At 38.2% G+C, this 24763-nt stretch overlaps 1 protein-coding gene across 9 annotated transcripts in view; it reads left to right on the plus strand.

Annotated features, from left to right (window-relative positions):
* DLGAP1 (DLG associated protein 1) overlaps positions 1–24763 on the plus strand; it is a 397438-nt gene that overhangs the window by 267545 nt on the left and 105130 nt on the right. For all 9 annotated transcript variants that reach the window (XM_066562060.1, XM_066562044.1, XM_066562035.1 and 6 more), the window contains one exon: positions 10638–10852. In XM_066562060.1, coding sequence (XP_066418157.1) covers positions 10638–10852 — 215 coding nt within the window. The remainder of the gene's footprint in view (positions 1–10637; positions 10853–24763) is intronic.

Below are 24763 nucleotides of genomic sequence, written 5' to 3' on the forward strand. Positions count from 1 at the left end.
TCTTAGGATTTTTCCCTTCTGAGAAGCTGAGAGGCCTCAGAAACAAAATGTAAACAGTGGTTATCTGCTGCTGTGGAATGCAACACATAAATCCATGATTGGTCTCGTGTGGATGTTTGGAATTAGTGACCAGTCACAGCAGAGCTGGCTCTCTCTGTCCAAGCCACAGACCTTTGTTTTCATTCCATTCTATTCTTAGCTTAGTTAGACTTCTGAGATGAAACTTTTCCTTCTATTCTTTCTAGTATAGTTTTAATGTAATATATATCTATCATAAAATAATAAATCAAGCCTTCTAAACATGGAGTCAACCTTCTCGTCTCTTCCCTCACCTGAAAACTCCTGTGAACACCATCACACAACAGTGCAGTCATTCAGCCTCCACATTTGCTTTGCTTGTCCTTTGGTGGGATACTGTGAGAAATACTGTTAAAAAATATAAACCAAGTTTCTGGGTGTAATAAGAATTTTCCGGTGACCAAGGGTTCTGGTTAGTACTGCACTCAGTTTCCTGGGTGAAGGTTGCCTGTAATGTGAATTGGTACGCAGTGTGTAGTGCTGAGAAACTCATTATGCAAATGACTTGTTCTCCAGTCTCAGGACAAGGCACAGTTTCTTAGGAAAGCTGAGTTCCAGTCACAGCCAGCCTCTTTTTGTTGCCTGTGTCCATGGATGACCAAATAGACCAAAAGGTCAGGGTGCTAATAAGGACCAGTAAGTGTAATGTGATTTCTTAACATGGTGCCTTACACTTCAAAGTGTTTATCTTTATGACACAGCCATTTATGTTAGATCTGTCATACTAAGTTTATCTATGCAAGTTTTCTGCACTTTCAGTTTGTGTTTTCCTCATTTATGGTGTTTGCATTTCAGATGCAACTACCATATTCAAATTAATCTTCCAGAATATCCTTACATATATATATTTTATATATATATATATATATATATATGAAAGTTGTATTAACATCCATTAATATAGATCTTCTATTTTTCATGTATCTGATTACTTTTTTGGTTCATATTCCATTATAAATTGAAAATTAATGAAGCACATGTTTTTTCTCTTTCAATTTTCCAGTCAGAACTACAAAGTATATGAGGTATAAGTTTCAAGGTTTTTTTTTATGAGCTCATGAGCTAATTCTTAGTAAAGCACGTATTAATGTATTCTAGGTCAACTTCCAGGTAATGTAATAATCATTAAAATATTTGGAAATTCTTAAATGCTCTTGAATTTTAAAATGAACTAGTGTGTAAGCATATTAACACTGAAAAAAATATTCTCAGAAAGCTAATTTATTTTGGTTGCAGAATTGTGAGGTGTGTAATATGAATAATGGCTATAGCTAGGGAATTTGTGGAAAATATAGATTAGGCACAAAACAGCTTATTTACAAATTGTATATTACTAACAGATAACTCCATTAAACAGGCATCTTGGTTATTTAGCCTACCTGCAAACCCACCCATGATATGATTGCTATACTGAGAGAAATATGTTGGAGAGTATTTCAATATACTCACCTTCCTCATCTTTGCAGTCCTTTAATTTAGCTAAAAAACAAATCAAAACAAATCAAAACAAAACAAAACAAAAAAACCAAAAATAAACAAAAAAATTGTTAGCTGTATTGGTGATCATCATCTTGCCACTCATTTCACCTTAACAACTGGTGTGTTCTTATTTGCTTAATTGAAAGCTGTGCTGACCTTTGGTGTCTTGAGTCATGGGGGCCTTCTAAGTACAAAGAGAGCTCTTCAACAGCAATTTCAGCTGCAACTTTATCTGCCAATATTCCGTAATTTTCTGTCCTTTTGTTTTATTGCCATCCTGTAACTTTTAAGTATTGAATGTACTGGCACTGACCTTACTTTTTCCAGATTAACTTGAGTTACTGTCAGTTCATTCTGTTAGCATCCTTCCTTTCTAACAGTGCATCCATTAGTGAACACAATTCTGGCAACTAGAGCCTGTTGCTGGCATACCATTTATAGGATTTAGCAACCTACTCGGGTAACACTACATTACATATACTGGTAGGTCAGAAATTCACTAAAATCATGGCTGCACATAACAGCTGGCATTTGGTATCTATTTCAGTTCCTTCATGGATAAGGTTTGTTTCAATCATGAATCTGATTCCTTCCTGTAGCCTTAAATATTTGGAGTATTCCAATCTCATTCTTATCAGTAATTTCACTGTAAAAAAAAACAAAACCAAGAGTAAAACAAGAAATCTTCGAGACAAGTCAAGTCCAGCAAAGAGGATCATTTCAATCTGCCTCTGAGTTTGAAACCTTAACTTTTATTGTGGAAACACCTGAAAAATGTGGGGAAGAAAACACTGGGCAATGATACATTTTCTCACTCAGTGCAAAGTAATAAAGAGTATTTCCCTTCATCCCATTATTGGGTTGGGGTATTGTGCTTGTTTCAAGAATGGAATTCACAGTATAGATCTTGAGTGAGGAAATACTACAATGCCAGATGAATGGTTTGAGCTGGGTTATCTGGCCAAGTTTTTGTTCTGCTTTGCAAATGCTCTGCACAGGTGAGCTTCTGTCACTAGTGAATTAAGCAATTAGAACATCAATCTGTTGTGTGTTGTTTGTCCTTTCATCCTCTTATCCTGAAATTGTGCAATGAACTGTCTTTTTTGGGCTTCTGATAGATATGTGTTTCTCTCACCAAAGACTAAGCAATGTGTCAAACAGTTGGATAAGGCATTGTGACAGTTCTGAAGGGCCAGGGCTTCCAAATAGTCTCTGAATTGTGTCCAGGAGTCTTTTATGCAAATAAGTTTGTGTCTAACTTTGCTTTGCTGACATAACTCCAGCCTGCTAACCAGTTTGTCAGGAAATCTTTGAGGTTTCCTGGTCTGTAGCAATTCAGTTTCCAGCAGATCAGAGTCAGGACTATGAACTTGATTTCATATCCTATGGGACACTACTGTAGAACACAGGTGACCTTTTGGTGACCATTTGGAGTTGCTGAGAAGGCACACTATGATGTTCTAGAACCAGGACAGTTTTCTTACCACCAGATGAAAGCTTATTTCACAGGTATATAGTATTGCTGTAATCTCAAAGAAATCATTGTAAAAGTGTCAGTGAAGTGTGTCTGCTGGCCACTAAAATGTGACAGAAGCCAACAGCCAGCAGGAGATGGCAGTTTAAGGGCATCACTTAGAGCTGCTGCCTGTGAGAGCACATTAGCAAAGCACCAGAGATTACTGAGTTACAGTCAGCCAAAAGAAACAGCATAAGGGCTGCTTCTCAAAATGCTCTGCCCATCACATCTGTTTTCCTCCAAGGATACAGATTCAGCTACATGTTCTCCACCCACTAGCCAGTTTCCTGCTGTCTGCTTGATAGCAGACTTGTGCCTGTGCGCAGTGAAAGAAAGGTAAAATGGCATCTCATCTAACAGTATTGCTTTGGATGCCGACCAGTCACTGTGTGCAGCTGTTGAAGTGACTCATCACAAAAGAAGATATAAAGAAGAAATTAACATTTCTCTACTGCTGGTCATTGAAAGTGTCCTTTCAAGGATTGGTATTTTTGTTAACAGTCGTCCTGTCATCCTTAACTGGCCAAGAAACAATATGTCATTATAACCAATGGCACTGAATGCTTCAAGGCTACTGCAAAAGATGAGAACGAAAGTCTGCCCTCTGCCACTGGAGGATATCATCCATGAGTATCACTGAAGCAGCTCTAGTTTGAGGTCCTGGCCAAGAACCCTGCTCTGTGACCTTCAGTCATGTTCACCTCAGCTAATGGACGTGCTGGTTGCTGTTTGGCTTCCTTTCTGCAGAAGGTGTTTATGAGTGGCAAATGTGCAAGGCAGTGGATGGAATCGTTGTATCGGCATGCCCCTCTTCGTGGTTGGTTGGACTTTTACACATAAAGCAGAAGGAGAAATATTTATCTGGAATCAAGACATGGTAATTTCATTTAGAAGATGCATATTCCTCATCATAAAATAGAATGTGATTCAGATTGATGAGCCAATGGTCAAGACACCTTTTGGTGAATGGGCATTGTAAACTGGAGTGGTGCTTGAAGAATTTTGTCTATTGGCTGACTCTCTCAAGATTCATACTGGTTTAGAAGACTTTCCACACTACTGTTATGTGAAGGAAGATTTCAGTTCTACACACTGTTTGTTCAGGTTTGATGCAAGGGGTGGGCACAGGATAGAGGAAGTAATGCTCTGTCTTGGACAGGTCTTTGTTCTGGTGTTAATTCCTTTCTTGTAAAAAAATATGGAGATAAGTCAGCTAAATTAAATTAATTTATAGTAGAACATGATTGCTCAAATAGTACAAGATAAAGCAAATGTTGCTACAGATACTGAGCATATTAAATTTATCCTAAATAAAGGCAACCCTCCTAACTGCCTTTTTGAAAACACTTAAGGCTCATTAAACATATATTTTTCTTTCTGCTTTCTAAGGCTTCCTTTATTTTTTGCATACTTCAATGATTCTTAACATATGCACACTGATAGAAAGAAATGTTACTCATCCTTATTGGTCTGATTAATTCAATATTCATGACTGCTGGGAATAGGCTCAGTAAGTGGAAGAAGGCAATTGAAACTTCCTTTACAGCATGCAGAAGAGGCATAATAATGGCTAAGAAGACCAAATTGCATGGGTTGAAAAATCTGCACTGAGCAGTCATTAGACATTGTTCTTCAGTTGTGTGATTTCATTTCATTAAGTATTTGCATACTAATAGAAAGCTAAAGTTACAAGTCTACTGCTGTGAGTGATGGTTAGCCACTCCTTCCAGTCCTTTTGTTTACTTCTATAGTCATCCACATTGCTTTGGAAAAGCACAGGGAGAAGCTTTAATGATTTCAGCTGCAATAAACCAAAGCAAACTAGAGATCAATAATGAACTTAATTTGCTATAGAGACAGTCTGTTTGCTATTTCATCCAGCAAGGTAAGTTAATAACTATTTGGGGGGGGGGGGAAATAAAAATTTAAAAAATAAAGGAAATTAGATATTCTAATTTAATTGGTTAGAAATTGAAATTTTAAAAAATGTTTTCTTTACCCTTGTCAATACAATCTGGGTTTATTTCACATACTATTACATGTGAGCTTATTAAGTGAATATTTGAAAACTGTGAGGCCAGTACCTGTTTGTTTTGTTTCTTTATTAGGGGTCCTAGGCTATCTATTAAAAAATCCAGTTCCTTTATATCAAAAAATGCATTAAAGTAAGTGACAAAGCAGTACAACCCGGCTAATGACAAAGTGTGAACACCTGCAGAGCAGCATAAATTTAGTTAAAGATTGGGACAGGTAATCTATACACTAAATGATGCTAAATCCAGGTAAGATGTTGGCCAGTAGCAGTATTCATCTTTATAGTCTGTTCTGTTTAGAAAAGAATGTTATATCAGCCATTTAATCAAAAGAAGGAAATTGTTGTCAGGCTGTGTTCATACATGTAACAATTTATTGCTGGGATTTGCTGAAGTTTTAAGTTTCAGTAAGCTGCATGGGTCAGAGGCCCTTGCTGAATATTTTCTATCTCTATTCAAGTAGTAATGTTGTTGTGTTTCACTATGCCTTTTGTATAAGTGAAGTACATTCTTGATTTTTAGGCTTGTAAAGATTTGTACATGAGCTTAAAAATTTAGAGAATGAAATGTTTCCAGGATCATTATTACTTTGATAGTGTGAATAATAATAGTTCAATTTTAATAAAAACAATGTTCATTGTTAGATCTGAATTTAGCTTTTTCATGAGAGTTAAAACAATCATGCAAGTGATGTTCTCTCTTGATATTCTGATACTGGAAAAATAGTATTGCCAAGGTAATTGGATAATACGATTTTCCTAAAAGCATGAAACAGCTTTATCTCAAGTATGTCAATCTTAATCCCATTAATCCTCTAAGGCAGAAGATACAGTGCATTTGCACTTGTGTGACCTTGCAAGGCATCATATTGGTCATTCAAATAAAGTAAGAGCCTGTGGGAACATTTGTGCAAACCCCCTGACTTGAAAAAAATAAGAGAGCTGGAGGTTCACATAGACATTTCTCCCAGCCTTTTTTCCAGACCAGCAGAAGAAATCACTCTACAGGATGTATAGTACCATATGTGTAGAAAGAGAATGTATGTAATAATCTGATTGATTTTATTCTTGCAGTTTGCATTTTGAAGAGGGCTTTATGTTTTACTTTTTTCTCATAATATGAAACACTCTGTTGCGACAGTGAACTGCACTGTCTGCATGAGCTGTTACAGCCACGTCTGTTACAGCCAATACTTTTTAGGGACCAAAAAAGCACTCTGAAAATCAGGTCACTTCTTTTAGTAGGTACTGCTTGAGGTATTTGACTACAGGCACAGCAGTATTAAAATGTTGACATTATTTTATCTTCCTGAAATGAAAGGAAATGCTGAGCTTTAAGGGTTGTTTGTCCTACTCAAGTAAGACACAGACAGACCCCCTTTCATAAAAAGTATTGCAATTGTTAATAGCTGAGACAGAACTTCTAAAATGTTTCTTTACCCTACAAATGCTCTTTATCAGTTTTATGATGCCTAAACCAAATTTCAAAATCAGGCTTTCTTGCTCTTGTGAATGTAATATAAGAAATAAGAAAAAAGAATATAAAGGGGAGCTGGACCCAAATTTTCATCTACAAAATCAATTATATACTGAAATTTTACTGTAAACAAGCAAACAATAAAAATTAGTAAAAACAATATTTAGAAAAAAAACAAACCAGACTTAAATACCTGCAAAAAAACCCCACGGTCAAACTTTAACTAAAATAGCTTTTTAATAAAATTTCCAATACATTCTTGTATTGCAGCTTTGTCTAGGCAGGTAAGATAGTTTTTACAAACACTCTGGATTCCTCAGTGAGTTCTGTGAAATTAGCAGCATATCTGGGTTGGTATTTTAGTCTGTTCTCTGAATCTGGATGGTTTTTTAACCACGGCCATCCTTTTCTCTTTGGCACGTACAGGTTTTCCCCTTAAACCCATAGTATGGAAATGGAAATTAGGTCACTTTTGTGCTATTTCCTTTGGTTTTGCACATGCAGGTGACTTCCAATACCCAAACCAGCCAGTGGGTTTGTGGGACTCACTGAGGCTGCTTTGTCCTGATCTCTGTGGGAACAGCTCAGCTTTCTTTCTCTGCAGCTAGTGTTTTTTAAAAAGTGGAAAAGCTACTGAAAACATAGGTGCTGTTTTTCAGTGATTACTCCCCTCACTGATAGGAGCGGATCTCAAATTGGGAACTTCCAATCACATAATACAAATTGAGGGCCTAGAGCAATGCACTCAGACCTCACCATGGTACACAGTGTTTGCATGTGTAAATAGAAAGTTTTGGGGTAAATCCATTGCAACCAGCATTCAAAATCTGGCCTATTGCATCTGAATAATTTTGAGAAGCTTTGGGATGAAAGGTCTCATACTTATACATGGGGTTATTGATAACAGAACTCAGTAATTCCAAAGTAAGGGTTTCTACAGTAACTATATCTCCTCACTTGTATTGCACCTATAAACATGGCATTAAATTTAACAGTGGATCTATTATTTAGTAAAACTACAAGTGTTCAGCTTACCTGAATTATGGGTGCTGTATGAACATTGTAACTTTATCTCCCCTGACTTTTTCCCCATTAAAGGCACCAACCTTCACAGGATACTAACATAGTTTGTTTAGTGCATCAAAGAATTCACGGATTTATCTTAATGAGAAAAAGCAAAGATCTTCAATTAAAGCATAATGAATAAAATATTGAACAGATCAAAGTTCATATCCTCTGATAATCCACAGATTGTCTGCATACTCTGATATCCAGTAGCTGCCTAAAAAACTGATTGGAAGTACACCAATACAGGTTTTAAACTGCTGATTGAAGTCTGAGCATGGCATCAAAATGTCAGCAGAGCTTGATTTTACTAAACCTGTCCTAAGTTCTTTTTCGCATGAGTGATTTGAAAAGTCAAGGTTTTACACTGGCAAGCAGAAGCTGTAGATTCCAAAATGTGGGGGAGAGGTGGTATGAATCTAGATTGTATACTCACTGTTTGATGATGTTCTAGGCCTGGAACTAATGCAAGAGTAAGACCTGAAAAAAATGTTATACTCTGTCTGTCATAAGTGGCTAAGAGAGGAATGTAAATACTCTGTACTCTTCTATATCAAAAATCAAAATTGCTACTGAGTGTTACCTTCATTTTGAACACATCATCTGTCCAGACCTGTTGTCTAGGCATAAACTTAGAAGCCACAGAATGAAAATATTTATTCTTCTTTTTATTTTTAATGTGGGAAAATATTAGAGCTGTTCATTCAATCCTGTTCTTCCAGTAGATTTCATTAGTACTTGGTACTCTTAGTCTTAGTTAAAGCTTTACCCTTTCCTAGAAGAATATTTCAAGTGTTTTTATGAGTATTTATTCAGTAATATCCTATAGATGCACAATTCTGCATATCATTCAGTAAGAAAACTGGACTTGGAACTATATTTCTGCCTAAAGTAACTTAGATTCTTGTAGCCCAGGAAAATAAATTTTAAAATAAGCCAAACAAAAAACCACACACACAGAGCAAAACATTCCCAAACCCACAACAACAAACTTTGCATGCTGATGGAAGATAAGAATTGTAGAACCATTAACTGAAGGATATTTAAAGACAACATGGAAATTTACTTTTAAAAGGCACAAGGAAAGAATTAGTTAAATAAATCAAGGAGGATTTGAGAACAAGTAAATCCTGAAGAGTGGGTCTTAAGGAAGAATATTGGTAACGGTGCAATCTGGAGTCGATCTGCAGGATTAAATCTTCAGTCCTTTGAGGAAAATACTAGTCCAAGTGAGTTACAAGGCTGGACTTGACCGAGAGAGAATGGGGAGAGCAGAACACAAGAGGAAAGAAGGACTGTTTGAGCCTGGCAGCTTAAGGAAGGCCCTAAATCATTATGTCAGGAGCAGGAAAAGAAAAATCAATGAAGGAAGGAGTTTGGCATGGTCCTGGGTTTTGAAATCATCAGGAAACAAATCAAAGACATAGGCTGTGAATAGTTTAATTAATAAAATTATATAATTAATTAATTATAGCTAGTAATAAGCCTATATGTGCTTAGGACCATTAAATATCTTTGTTCCTTTGTATAGCACAGTAGATTTAGGGTTGCATTATTTAGTTTATAGCATTATAGATTGATAAACAGCCATAAAAAGGCCATAAAAAATTATTTGCGTTAACAGTAACACTTGAAAGGCCCTTCAGCCTCTGGACTTAGACTTATATTTGTAGTGAGAATCAACAGCAAAGCTATTAGCAATCATTTCAATGTTTTTGTTTTGGTTGTCTAAACAAACTGGCATGTACATGCTCTAGCTGAAATCTGTGATGGGATTCCTAAGATTTTCTGGTGAAGGTAAACGTTGATGAAAAACAAACTTCTCATACAAAAGATTATTCTGGTAGGTGAGAGTGTAAGTTGCAAGACAAATTTAGAGACCTAGATTCAAGCCTCCTTATTTAATGTGGCTTGTAAGGTTTTCTGAGCATTATAGCTATGGCTGTTTTATGGAGTTGATTCACTGAGAAGGATCAGAGAAGCAGCAAACTAAAAATTCACAACTGCTTGTATTTAAGTCTAACACAATATTTGTTTAACTAAAAAACCCTTTTGCAGATTCACCTTTAGACAAAAATGGTGTTTCTGCAAAATAGCTTCAAAGACCCTGCTCTACTGCATGTTGTTTCTGCAGTTACAGGAAAGAGGAGGATGCTGGTTTATGTCAGAAGCCCCAGGAGCAAAGGAAAGGAGACAATGGGAGGGCAAGAACACTCTGCTCTTGGACTGTCCTTTGTTATGTCTCAAAATCTCATGAATGTACATTCCCACTGCTCCAGATTTCCAGTACAAAGAAAGGACAGCACTGATTCCAGATCAAGAGAAATAATGCACATCATTAAGAAGAAAAAGAAAGGAATAAAGGGTTGTAGGACTCAGGCAGAATTCAAAAGGAGGCTCACTGCAAGCTGCAGGTGTGCAGTTGCACTAATTAAGCTATAGAAGCAATACTAGTAAAATTTCACACTTGCAAACCTACTTTTGTGATAATTAGTGCATAGCTCCACTAATTTGAAATGTATCTTGAGCCAAAAGATACATTTCATCATCCTGGTGAGTGTTCCTGTGTACATTCTGTCAGAAAAGATTGTCATATAGGGATTTGTATTTCAGCTTTTGTGCCTCCCCAAAGACATTCAATATGTTGAGCTGAACTAAAAATACTCTGATCTGGTTTATAAAGGCTTTGAATGAAAATAGCTGAAAACACCCAAGATTTTTCCAGTCCAGTATTAAACCTAACCAAGCCTTCTATGTCAGCATGTTTGATAGAAGCTTCCCAGATAAGGAATGGAAAATAGCAGAGAACTCTGGAGGTGCTTGTGCCTCTGCAGGGTGAGAAGTGGGCCTCCACTGCAACAACAACACATGGTCAAATGAGATTATGAAAAGGCCTTTGGCCATCAGAGTTTTTGTTATGGCTCTGTTGTGGCTTACCAATAACATCAGGGAGGAGTGTGCTAACAAGAGAACTGTGTTCATCATTTCAGGTTCCTCAAGATGAATGGACTGGCTACACTCCACGAGGAAAAGATGACGAGATTCCCTGCCGCCGGATGCGCAGTGGCAGTTACATCAAAGCCATGGGCGACGATGACAGCGGAGACTCAGACACAAGCCCCAAGCCATCCCCAAAGATTGCTGCACGGAGAGAGAGTTATCTCAAGGCCACCCAGCCATCCCTTACCGAGCTCACCACCCTCAAGTAAGTCCAGGTTCTGCTGTATCACCTACAGCTCTCCATTAAGACATACATTTTCTATGTTTGCTTCTTCTCTTTACATTTTCTGTGTTTCCTATGTTTGTTTCTTCTCTTATTTCTAACTACCAATTCAGGAACATATTTGAACAAGTTTGTCCCATCATGCTTGTTTTTGCATGGTTTTTTTTCTTAACAAGAGTAAATCTGGGAGTGTATTTCAATGTTATTATGAAAAGGAACCAGCACTATGAATTTACAAAGTATTTTAACCTGTTAGTGTTAAGTGAGCATCCAAGTATGTACAGTAGGTGCGCCCTTTGAATGCTTTGCTAAAATACAGCTTGGGCCTGCAAAAGCTTTGTGTAACTGTGTATTTATATATACTCAACATTTGAAATTAGACCTAAGATAGTCTTTTCAACTCCAGAAAGAACCTGACATTTGATTAAAAAGAACAAAGACTGTCTGAAAGTAGACAAACCCATGTTTTCCACTCAAAATTGCACTGTATTTTGTAGAGAACCAAAATCAGATTTTTTTAATTGTTTATGAAAACTTTAGCCAAAAGGAATCATGAGTTTATGGAGTTTTTTAAATGTCACTATTTGTTTTTCCTTTATTTGGGCCATTTAAAAAAGCCACCCAAATTGTCAGGAAAATTGCATACATGGACAATTTTGTATTACCCTTTTATTTTAATTGATTCTAAAAATTCAAAGGTCCCTTAAAGCAAGAAAATAAATTGTATCCGTAAAAGAAAATAGTGTGGATTTAAAATCAACTGTTGTTTCTGTCTTTTTTTAAATTCTTAGCTATAACAGTGAATCATAGTTCACTGGACCAAAAATAACCCAATCTTAGTATAACTTGCCTAAGGCTGTAGCTTTAAAATGGGGGGGAAAAAATAAAAAGGATCTCTATCTCTTCTAGTATCCATGATCAATGACAAAAGACTCCTTTTGCATTTCCCTGATTAATTTCTTCTCCTTCCTTGTCCTCCTCTACTCCATTTTTTTCCAGAGACCTTATCTGAGAAGCAGATTTTAGAGAAAACTGTTTGATCCTTGTTAAGAATGTCATGCTCTTGACATCAGTGATGAATAGGCCAGCAGAAAAAAGCAAGCTTACTGCAGCTTCCCATAGCAGCCTGCCTGAATTTGTCTCAAGGGAAGCCTGGGATTGCTTCTTCTCTGTCTTTCTATTAGTGACCAAAGGAGAAAGCAATCTCATTTTCTGCAGGGATTTTCATAATCTAGCTGGCTTTTGCTCAAGGGATCCAGTGATTCCTTTCATCATCCAGAAGACTTTACCACATCCTTTCCTGAGCCAAAACTCCTCCTGTGAAATCAGTTATTGCAACCTCTGCAAGGTGAACATGAATGTTATTTACCACCACAAACTCCAGCCAGCCAGGCTTCATGCATGAATACACTTTCAGGCACAGAGCTTATTCTTTTTGAGTTTTTAGAAGCATGCTTTCCAGCGTTCCATAGTATATGTGAAGTTCAATGCATCACAATGAGTGTATTTGCTCTTGGTCATTTCTGTTTTCTGTAGATACAAGATTTGCAAAAAAAGATAGATTTGTGAAAAATCGAAACTCCTGCATGTCACTGTTCACCCATAGAGGATGTCAGACCAGAGGTGCCACGCAGCAGAAGTTTTTAGCTTTCAAGTCATTGTGATTCAGCAAAGTGCTTGTATAAATACTTAATTTCCCATGTTTTTTAATTGCTTCCTATTTGGCAAAGCTTTTAGGAATGGGCCAAATTTTAAGCTGCACTCTGTAAATTTCACATAAGTTTAGGAGCAGTGCAGGAATACGATGTAAATGATGGAGTAGAAGAAGGAAGGGAAAATGGTAAATGGCAGTAAAACAAAAAAGAGGAGAAAGTATGAAATAACTTTTCTTTTTCAATGGCTTTTCAGCATAAATTGGGATGAAATAGAATTATTTCTTTTAATCTATGCCGATATTTTAAGGAAATATATCTTCCTGAGAAACCTTTCACTTTCAGAGACAATTTGTATAATACATAATTATGCAGTGCTTTCATTACTTTCTGCTGAACATGATAATTTCTGGGGGTTTTATGAGAAACAGCTGAGTGCTTGCTCTGGGAATTGAAGTCTTCTGTTAAGCTAGGTCTTTGTTTGCAGACTTCTTCATACTTTCTTAATAGTGTGACTTGACCTTCACAATGACATTAGTTTTTCATCCCATGGCTACCCTGATTACCCCGAGAGCTGTGTCAGAGTTTTGCAGTGTTAGACAGGGACCAAACTAGGGCCCCTAACTCACTGAATATAGGTCATCAAGCAATTGTGTGATGTGTGATAACAAGTTATTTCTTGCCTTGCTGTTGACTTAAGTTCAATTTGCACCTGAATAAGAGCTTTGTGGAAATGAGCCAAAGCCTGCTCTAGGCAGCAGGCAGCCTTTTACTGTCACTAGTGGACCTTCTAGTTGACCTCGAAGGGTATTATTAACACCCTAAAGCTGAGTGGTATTTCACTCCTTTAATTATGGGTTTTTTTCTGTCCATGAAGAACAAAGCACGCTGTGAAATCAGTGTTTCTACAGCAGTAATTGTCAGGGATCTTCCTCATGCATTTCTTTCTGCTACTCCCTTTCTCAGTTTGCTGTATTCAGTCTCTAGTTGGCTGCACTTTCATCTCTGGCAGAGCAAACAACTTAAAAACATGTTCCCTTTTGCTTTCCCTGTTCTTTCTGAAGTGATTTTTTTCATCTTTTGGGACTTTTCCTCTCTGACTCCTTTAAGTCTAATATTGGTCTCACAACCCACGCTGTTCCTCCCACCTACCTACCTACTATTGCTCATGCGCCTACTCTTCTAAGAAAGTATTTTCATTATTACCAGTGTTGCTTTTTATATAAGGAATAACCTTTGAACAGCACAACTGTGTCATATCTCCTTTACATAATACAAATTTATTTTCCTGGTTTTGCCGAGGATTTTTCCCTGCCATACTGTACAATCTCCCTCCTACCATTTTCCTCCATTGCCATGGTTTCCATGTGGTTACAGCACATGTGTCAAATGCTGTGGTACCATTCTGGATAAAGCACAGCTTGCTGTGATTTTGAAATACACACCTCCGCTGCTGCATTCTCATTATCTTATCAGGAAGTAAGCAGATTTTTTTTTTCTCTGTCTTTGCTGGCAGTATGCTCTTGGTGTTTAAGATTTCACAGTCTAGATAAACTGATTCAGCTGGAAAAAAAAGGTGGTATTTTCTTGCCATTCCTAGTAAGTGGCAAAAGTTTATCTTTCACTTGTAGGCAGATTGAAAATGGTCTGGTTAGCAAACTTCCAAAGAAGGTGCAGGTGGCAGATAACTGACAATTCTGTTACAGCTGAGTGTGATTCAGGACATAATCCTTCACTACTTATATGTGCCTTGCTTATGTTTAGCATGGTTTTTTGATGGGATAAAAAGTATGCAATTACATTGCTGTCTGCATGCCAACCTGTCACCTCCAGCTTCCAGTAACTCTTAAATCCATTGGCCAGCTATAACCAAGTTTGCTAGAGAGACTGAAATCTGAAAGATATGAAGTTCCAGAAAGCTTTATCAAGATTTGTAGCTGGATAAGGCAAAGAAGGATCTCCAGCCACCACTTTTGTTCTTTTGAAGGGCTATGAGCAAAGTAGCTGGTGGGTCAGCACAAGGAATAACTTGGCAGCATTTTCCCAGCCTAAAAAGATAAGGAATATTAAAGGGACTGCAAAATTCTGTTCAGGACAAGAGAGCTGAGGGATGGATCCTGTCACCACAGATTTTCTACTTCATTTTCCCTCTTTCCTCTTCTCCACTGCAGGCATACTCACTGCTTAGAACACAGATTCAAATTATGCTTCTTAACTCATTATTGCAGCTATTATGGGGACTCCATCCATTTGAATCTTTTATTTGAGGGTTTTGTTTGTTTGTTTGCTTGTTTGGAGGGGGTTTCTGTAACGTTACCAAACTTAACAGTAATTTATTTGTAGACATGGATTTTGGATTAAATACAGTTGCAGAATTTTTCTTTTGAACTCATATTTGATCACATAAATTTTTTTCTGAGACAAGTTGTACTCTGTGATCACTAGTGAATTGAAAATTTTAATGATCTTGATACTTTGTGATGCATTTGTAGAACTTATGTAAAAAGGATAGAAGGAAGAACAGAAATGAGTTGTTTTTTTCTTAGCAAATCTATATTTTCAAGGCATTTTTATAGGCATGTGGTCTTTTTCAAGTCAGCTGTGATTAAGAGAAACCTATAAGCACCAAAATCCCTTTTCAATACACACCAAGTTTCACCACTGATGATGAAGACAGTGTGAGCATATAATCATTATACTTTTCTCCTTTTTATCCCATGGTAAAGAATTTTTCTATATAAATCCCATCATAGCTGCATCTGTTCCTATGATTTACTGCATAGATGACTTAAAATACAATTCCTACCTTTAAAGTTTATCAGAGACATTCCAAAAAAATATCTCGAAATAGGGGCGTGTTATTTGTCTACACCTACGTTTATATTTTTATGTGTTAATTCAAATAGTGTAAGTACTTTCTACTTGTATGTTTATGGGAATCTGGAGACAAAATTTTTTTGAAAACCAAATCACAATAAATTATCAAGCTCAATTAAGTGGTGTAATCTGTTAGCAAGCTTAGTAGCAGTGACAAGAGCAAGGAGAGAGCTCTGATTTATACATCCTGAACTCAAATTTTCACATCACCTCCCTGAGAATTGATCAAGTGAGCTCCTGGAGGACAAACCACCAAGCTGGAGTCAACCTGCATTACTAACCAAATCTTGACAGAGTTGCAGCACCAACTCTGCTAGGATGACTTGGAAGGAAAATCAAACCACTCCATTGTTACTTAGTATAAGGCATATTTCAAGATAGAAAATCCCCTGTGATTTCCTAAAAGTGATCCTTGGGAAGTGTCTGCACTGAGGGAAATTACAAGGGATGCATGGATAATTTTAGCCTGAAACAGTGCCCAGGCTGTTCTGTCATTTGAGCGGATGTCCTTACACTACACTTCACCATACGGCACATCATAAATCCCTAGGTATGAAAACCATCCCAGCCCTGGGAAAGAGTGCCTATTTACTTTGAGGTGTTTGTATATTACTATAATGTACTCCAGAATATCCAGGGGGGGGAAAAGTGTTGTATAAACAAAAGCACACTTCATTTTTCTTTTTCTTTTTCTTTTTCTTTTTCTTTTTCTTTTTTTCTTTAATGAGGTGGTGCTCTCATTCTGCTAAAGTGATCTGATCCAGATCACAGGCAGGGGGAAGGGAGAGGTGGTGCAATACCACATTTTCATTATGGTGAATATTTTTAGACACATGCAGGGAAGCTTGTTAATTTTCTTTCTTGCTGAGTGACTTTCAATTAGGGAACAATGACTTTGCTAATTAGTACAAAAGGAATAAGTCTGATTAATCTTTTACTAGTGTTTTACAGTGTGTTTTCAGTACAGTTGGTGTAATTGTTTCATGTTGCAGTCTCTTTCATTTTTATCAAACCTGTAGCTAGCAAAGGAATTGTTTCCATGTTCCTTGAGGCGTGTTTTGTTTATTTTTCTTGAACAGGGATTTTCCTTTAATTTTGCATTAAAGAGACAGAAGCATCTCAATGTGCTTTGGACACACAACCTAAGGAACATAAGTATTCTGGAACTATTACTATAGGTATTCTTGAACTATTACTTGCCTAGTAGTACCTTTCCCAGCTCACATTCACTGATGCATGATATATTAACTTTTTATTCATACTATTGCAATCCCTTCTCTCTCAAACTAGGCGGAAGCTGTTGGACATATTTCTCACTTTTCAAGCTTGTGTGTCAAGTATGATTAAGTTCAGTGAATAATTTATAAGTCAGAAAAAAATTTTGAAGGCAAAACAATGAAAAATATATTTATTTGGAGGTAGTAGGTGGACATACTTCAGGAGCCAATGGTTTCCTTATGGCAGCTGACATCTGTTTTGTGTATATGATATTTAAGGAGGAGAAGATATTGATTTATTAGAGGAACTTAGAGCTTGGCGCTTTTAATGAACAGTTGTTAGTGATGAATTTATAAAACACATTCAGTCAGTTAAGGCTTAGTATCACTGATGTGCATGAGAGATATCTTGTGCTCCATGGCAGCTTACCTTCAGGGTTTTGTGTCCCCCATACACAGAGGTATGGATGCCTTTACATCCCTACATTTCACTGCCCAGGACATGGGTAGGATGAACACTCCTCCTCTCTACTTCTGTGATGATCCCTACCAGTTTATCTTGCAATGAAACAGGTTCCCTAGATTTCACAGTCTCACAGGGAGCAGTCATTGTTTATCACATTGTGAAGCCTAACTTTTATTAGTCCACACCTAGCTACATACAATCTGTTAGGTCAGTATTACCATATTTGTGTAAATAATGTTTCTTGTCTCTCTGAGATGAAAAAAATTTGGAAGTCAGTAATCTGTAAAAGAAAAGCAGCAACCTCATTTAGATGATTGTCTTACTTGCAGACATGAAAATCCTTGTCCTATGTGTAGTCATCTGTTTCAGTTTTACACAAGATTTAGCTTTATATGGCACACAGCCACAGGTGAAAGCTAGGACTTCCAACCTCCTAGCTTCACAATTAAATCCTAGAAACATTTATGCATTTTACAGCAAATGATGTTGATGAATGCAAAGTAACACTGTTGTCTCTTAAGAAGCAAAGCATATCATTGCATTTCATCTATCAAATGGGCACTTCTAGGTGTGGTGTTAAGAAAAACAATTATAATTACTGAACCAAAATGTGGTTTTCAGCCATCTCTTTCAGTATATACTCTTTACAGAGCCAACGTGCATGTTTGTCTGCAAATGTGTTTGGTCTTCTTTATTTTTAGCCCTACTTCTTCCCACATACTTAAAATTCTGCCTCAGAAAGGGAGTTAATAATGTCCAGTGGAGGCAGGGAAAAAAAAAGACTGTGTATGCCAAGGCTTACACAGGCTATGTGTTATGAACATTTTCCTAGCAATAATGATAGTTAAGCGTGGGAGTTGATTGCCAAAAGAAATCACTTCACTGGGCATTTTCAAGAAAAGGGTAAAAAATGTCTGTCAGAACAAATTTAGGTATTGCTGATCCTGCTTTAGGGTGGAAGGAGGGACCAAACGACCTCTTGAAGACCCCTCCAGACCTATGTTTTTTGATTCTTTGTCTGTATTTCTCAGGCTGTTGAATATAGCCACTGTCACTGTTCTTACTTCTTTTCCTTAACTTATTTTTTAAATGTAAAAATAAAACTCTCATCGGGACCAAATTATTCCTGAAGGTCTGCTGCTGAAAAGTAAATATAGCTATCCCACCCACAGCAGAGCTGTGCAATTCTTTCATGTTCTTTAAATGTTATTTCATTGCTAGCGTTTTGAAATCATGTTCCCACCGCTGCCAGCCATACCACGCTTGACCCTTGGTATGTGATCTTGTACTATCTGCTTTAGTTTGCTGAGGGGAGCTCAGCTGATGTATTGAACCTGCCATGCAGAAAATGCACAGGCATAAAAAGAGATGTGCTTTTGCAAAAAAAAAAATCAGTCTGGAGTCCTTAATGTTCTACATAGCAAGACAAGCAAACAGGCAACAATAATTAAGTTAATTATTCATAATAATTTTCTATTCTGATCAGCTAGAAGTGCAACCATTTTTCACTGTGAAATGGTGGAGCTCTTTCAGATTAAAAATAGAAAAAGTTTAAATAGTGTTGCTTTACTTTTAATGTGAAAGTACAAGACAGTGTTTTTGCTGACATGCTTTGGGATCTTCTGCTAATCTGCATCATATTAGGGTGAGAGAAAGAGAGATTAAGATGAAAACTTGTTCTGCCCTTACAAATAAAAGATACTATTGCCATCTAAGTCATGTTGATACCCAGTTATTTGTTTCTTCGATTTTCTTGTGCTTGCATTACTATTAAGATAGAACAGCTTTTAGCTTAATTTAATAATTCTCTGCTGGCTTGGGTGCAGGGAAGAGTGGGAGCATGGGGCAGCAAAGAAAGTGTATGGCCCCTGTAATAGGTGCAGCATCAAATACCACTCTTCTCCCTGTGACATATGTGAATGAAAGTTCATCTGAAGAGACCTGACTTTTTAAAATCTCCTCTCCTCCTAAATAAGGTATAAATCTTTTTAGAAGTATGGGAAGGAGGGAAAATCCTTACAGGTTTTTTTACATTGTGCTGGCTTTCTTACTCATTGTGCACAACAAGGGCAGAGAACCACCATACAATCCCTGTTTAATTTGCTGGTGTGGGAAAAAAAATTGTTGAAAGCACCTTTGAAGGAGCTACTGAGTCCTTGTGAGAGATTTCTGTGGTTCCATCTGCAGGTGAACTACACAGCAATTTCCCATTCCCCTCCAGAAGGACTGTGCTACCAAGCAGCCTGTGCCCCAGCTGCCCAGCAGCTTTGCCTCCAGCAAGCCCAGAGCCTGCAGAAAGCACTAACTGGTTTTGTCATCCCCAAATGCCAGCAGCCACATCCACAGCACCCAAATCCCTCTCTTTCTTCAAGTGATTTTGGGCTGGCAGACATATTTGAGCTGTGTCTGTGCAGCTCTGTGCTGTGACAGTGATGTATCATGCTGAAGGCAATCTCAAGAAATTTCAGGACTAGTATGTAAATTTTTCTTGTTTTATATATGACAAATGCAATAGCAAATCTGTGCTAAGCCTTTATTACTCCATGCTTGAAAGGAAACCTTGAGAAGCTACTTTTGGGAGGTAGTCCTCCTTCAGTTAGCCCTAAAAATGCTCGCAGTTATTTATTACATTAAAAGAAATTACTTGGTTCTGAACTTTGCATAAATCTCAAAAATAACTATAAGTACATAATGCAGAAAACTTAGAAACACTCCGGGTGAAATGCAGTCTGTCATCAACTGAGTTGTAGCTTCATCACATAATAGTTATGTTTGTAGAAGTGATAAATTTATATTGATAAAAAACAAGATTTTAAGGGAAGACAATTTCTATTTTGAATAGGCATTTTCTTCTCTATTCTAGTGGATGTAACCAACATGTCATTAAACCATCTTCATGAAGTTGAAATCAAAAAATGTTAGAAATCTCAGAAACACTGGCAATGCCTTGTCAATAAGGTCCAACCTAAATCTCTAGCCAAAGATTCCAGCCTTGTGCAGGATCTGTTGGACTCGTGTCAGCCATGTGGCTGTAGGAGCTGTGAGACAACAGGGCTTTGGCAGACATGTGTTGCTGAGACTTGTTTGAAATTCTGGTGAGTCAGGCTGTTCCACTGCAGTTGTTCAGTCATTTGCTGTTGGGTAGGATGTCATTTCTGGCAGAGGTAACTCTCTGTCTATTACTTCCTGTTCTCCACCAATTCCCTGCCCCCTACAAAAAGATCATTTGACTTAGGGCACAAATTAATTGTTGTTTACCTGTGATGAACAAGTTTTAATTGAGAGGGATTGGATGATGCCTTATTCATAAATAAGATGTTAGACTGAAGGTGGCTGGAATGAATGTCAGCACTATGTCACTATTTCTATTGTCCCTTTTCTTTTCTCTCTCTTTTTTTTTAGTAAGTGATTCCTTTATATTCTTATAAACCTCAGTACTCAGCTAAGTGTCCTTTCTCCATTAAAAGAGACAAGATTTGCATGAAGAATAGCACAATAACAGTCACTGTCCCTTCACTCAGTGAACTAATGTGCTATCAACTATTTCTATATTTCCACCTCCCCACTGCTTATTTTATTTCCTTTTATTATGAGTTTCACACTTTGAAAATAAACATTACATAGCAGCTTCTTCTGCTTTCATTTATTATAACCCTGATCCTTACACATCTTTCTGCTAGAATTTCATCAGTGGTCATTTCATTATTTTTTTTTTCATTAGTGCAGTTAACATCATTCTTATCAGTCTTTCACAGTTCTTATCCTGTCCTTTCTAGTCCTGACTAGAGCCAGTCTGTTGTTAGCACTCCTGGATCCCTCTCTTTGCATCCCTTCTCCCTGGGGAGGTGTGCAGCTTGTGTTGAAAACAGCTCTGTCTTCCTTCAGTTTTGGTGCTCCATTGCTGCCACCATACATGTGGTGGGTAGCTGCGCTCAGTCACGCTTCAAGCTATCTTTGGAGTGATTTCCTCAGCAACTGGGTTTGCTCCCTGCTCCATTTCTCCAGACAGAAGTGGCTGCAGTGGCTCAGGATCACAGCAGCTGAGGTGCCCTTGTCACTGGCCAGCAGTCAGGTGGTGCTTGCACACTGATCCCTATGCAAACACACGTGAGCGCCGAGGAGCCTTTATCCTATCAGCTCTAATTGTTCCTTCTCCAGAGAAGCTAATCAGATTCCTTATATCTCTGTGATGATGTGGTATCCGTCTGAGTGCTTTGCCTCTGGCACAATATGGACAAGCCCTCATTTTCTACTGAAATTGCCTGTTATGACTATATTTCTTCCCCTGTTCTCGGAATCAGTATGTCCATATAATGGTAGTTTGTTATTTAATGTAACTAGTTTCCCCAAGGGCAACAGCTCAAAGAATAATAAAATAATCCATTTGAAGTTCATGCAAACAATGAATCACCTGAACAGCTGTCTCTTTAAAAACAGGGCTGTAGTTTGATGCTGATGTTGTAGAGATTCTTCTTCTTTTTAATATGTTCCCAGATTATGTATTTTATTTTATGTAAGTCCTTTAAGCCAGGTGCAAAATAGAGAATAGTAAATAATACATAGAGGAAGATTCTTTATTTTTAAGGAGTATGTTTAAAGAAGAGGATGAAATGAAATTGACATGTAAAGTAAAACTTAGAACTCTGAATTAAATTTTTTGAGATTTATTTGCAAGCCTCTTTTGCAACATTTTCAACTATCAATTTTTTTTAAAATCTAAAGCCTTGTCATAATATTTATATTTCCAGAGATGAAAAGTAAAATTACTCTTGTTTAGTAGCCAGACAGAGGTAAAAGTTTACTTCTGGCTTGAATCCTACAGTTTCTATTGTGCTATCCTATATTTCATAGTTACTCCCTCAATGCCTCTATGATGGGCAGCACTGCAGCCAGCCAGTATGGGAAGGTTAGATGTGATCCATGTTAGATCTGAGATCAATGTAAATCTCTTACCCTTCTCCTGGGGCTGCGCACTGCCCCCAGTAAATGCCTGAGATATCCATTGGGATGGCTTCCTGCTCCATGGGGAGGTATGCACCATTCATGAAATAAACACTAGTTTTTCTCCCCAAGGCATGAGACTTTATAGGAATAAGTCACATAAAAATTGTTGTTGACTGTTCCTCTGACAGCCCATGGGAATTCTATGCAATTGGGATCTGGGTCCTCAGTGCTGGATTCAGCAGTGGGTTGTTTACCCACTGTGTAGCATTTAAAATCTGATCTATGGAGGATTTTTTCTCCCCTGGACAAAGTTGATAAGAGGCTTTAAATGTCTCCCTCCTACCCAACATAATGGGATGATAACTTCTGCCATGAATTAATCAAGCTGCTTGTTAAAAAAACATTATCTTGCCACTCTTCTTCCAAGTCCTTTTGAATTCAGACAATTTTAAGTGGTTTCTCTTCCATAAAATGATACACTAAGGTTAATTACAGTTCAGGAGCACTCTAAGGTATGATTTTGCTGCGTGGTGTTTCTCAGGTCAAAAAGGAGCTGGAGGGCTGCACCTGGAACGAGAGCCTGGCTTGAATTGTTCCCCTCGGGAAGGGGCGGATCAGTGAGCAATTAAAATGAAGGACTGAAATTGCAAGGCTCTCAGGTGTTGTGCCCCTTTCTCTGCCAGAGGGGAGCAGAGAGGTGGGAGAGTGTGGCCCCCACACTGCATGCTGTGCCTCCATGGCAGGAGACTGTGCCCTCGGGAGCAGGGGCCAAGGACATCCCACTGCTGCTGTTCCCTGCCTGGCCCCTTTCCAGGCACAGCCGTCCATGTGCCTCCAGCACTGGGCAAAAAGGGGTGATGGCACTCACCTCCTGTATGTTGGGTTGTCACGAGGATTGATTCAGCACAGTGAGTGCAACAATTACAGAACCTTCTAATGAGGCTGTAGAGATGGTAGGCAGTCAATGTTAGTCATTGTCCCCTTGCTCTTGGCTCCTGTTTGTTTTGTGCTCCTGTAGAGAGGCTTGTGGCAGCATTTCCTAGGGCTCGCTGAGATGTCTGGGAAGAGCCCCACCATACTGTGTGAGCCCTGAGGCACAGCATGGGGAGAAGAACTGAAATCATCCTCATGCTTCCCTGCCAGAGGGAAAACTGCTGGCAAGACCCCACCAAGGAGTAAAAGGGTCAGTTCTTGTAGTTCCTCCTCATCTGTGCTTCCCTTCTCTCCTTCCACCTGCTGCACATCTCCTGGAATTATTCCCTTAGTTTAACTACTGTGAACTTATTTTTTCAGGCTAGCATCCTCCAGCTCCCTGCCTGCTGGGTAATCCATGGTGCCTCTGTGTACACACCCTTTGCCATGAGAAAGCCCAGAGGGGAGCAAGCTACTCCCAACAGTAACAATAAGTAATGTTGCATTTTGCTGTGTCTGTTGAAATTCATAGGTCTGATCTTTTCCTAACTTGACAGACCTCCCATCTCTTGCCACCATGCAGCCCACAGCCATTGCTAACATATGTCCTAGAGGTGGCTCAGATACTCTCACAGGGGGCATGCTGCCCTTCAGCTGCCTGTACAGCTCCTCTTCCCTCCATGACCTGCCCACGCACACTAACACACAGCTTCCCACTCAGTTCTCTATAAATTTTCTTTGTATTTGTTACACTTCACACTATAGCAGAAGGGAATCTTAAAATGCCTTTTTTCTTTTTCCTTTTTTTTTTTTTCCGTAGGGAAGGCTTTAGAGCTAGGAAAAGATATTTTAGTACTTTTCAGAGCCTGAGCTGCCATGGTGAGTGCTGCAAGAAAAGCAAGCACATCACACACTGAAAATCACAGTCTGGTTGAGTGGAGAGGGTTCCCACGGTATGCTCTGTGCGCGACTATTCCTGGAAAACCTGTGAATTTTCTGAGGAAAAACCATTTGGAAGGCTGTGGGAAAGATTTGTCTCTGACATATTGTCTCCTGATTTCCCTTCTTTGAAGAGGGTAGACAGCAGCACCAATGGTTCTACACTGATGACAGCCTAATTATCTAACAAGAGCCAGGCACAGTAAAACCCACAAGGGCTAGGGGAGGAGCAGTTTTCTACTTACATCCCAAACTCTTAGTGTACTCAAAACCAGATTATCCACGAGCTTTCCGCAGTCCTTTTATGAAAAAGTTTTTTCTGCTTAGTTTAAGCTTGGCTTTTTCCTGTTTGGAAAGACAGAACTGGGCCTGCTAATTTAGCAGAATTTGTCGAAGTTGAGGAAAAAATGTGACTCAGACTTTTCCATTGACAGGCCTCCAGCAAAACACTTAAGATTTGACCTGCTAAACATCTAGCAATTGCCTATCTCATTAACTACTTTATTTTCTTCAGATAAAAGCAACTTTTTAATTTTACTTAGCATTTTCCTGTTACTGAATATCTTCTTATCAGTGAATAGTGAATAGCTCTACACACAAAACCTTGCTTCACATATCCAAATTGCTTCCTTCCTGCTATAAATGGATGTTTAGCATAGTAATCTGGAGTGAAAGGCACAAGATTAGCAATGCAGCCACTGAGAGTGCGTTATTGTGTTGGGCTTTTCTTTGGTTTCTACTTTCAAATAGCTTTATTCCTAAAGAATATGGAAGTTACATTTTTAGCAAGTTGCTGGCTTCTGTACAGAGGGAAAATACCTTTTTTCAACCCCAGTACTGACCTGCCCTTTCTAGTCACCAAGAAAAATACTTTGAATCACAGAAT

Source organism: Molothrus aeneus, chromosome 1, assembly GCF_037042795.1.
Source record: "Molothrus aeneus isolate 106 chromosome 1, BPBGC_Maene_1.0, whole genome shotgun sequence".
NCBI classification, from domain to species: Eukaryota; Metazoa; Chordata; class Aves; order Passeriformes; family Icteridae; genus Molothrus; species Molothrus aeneus.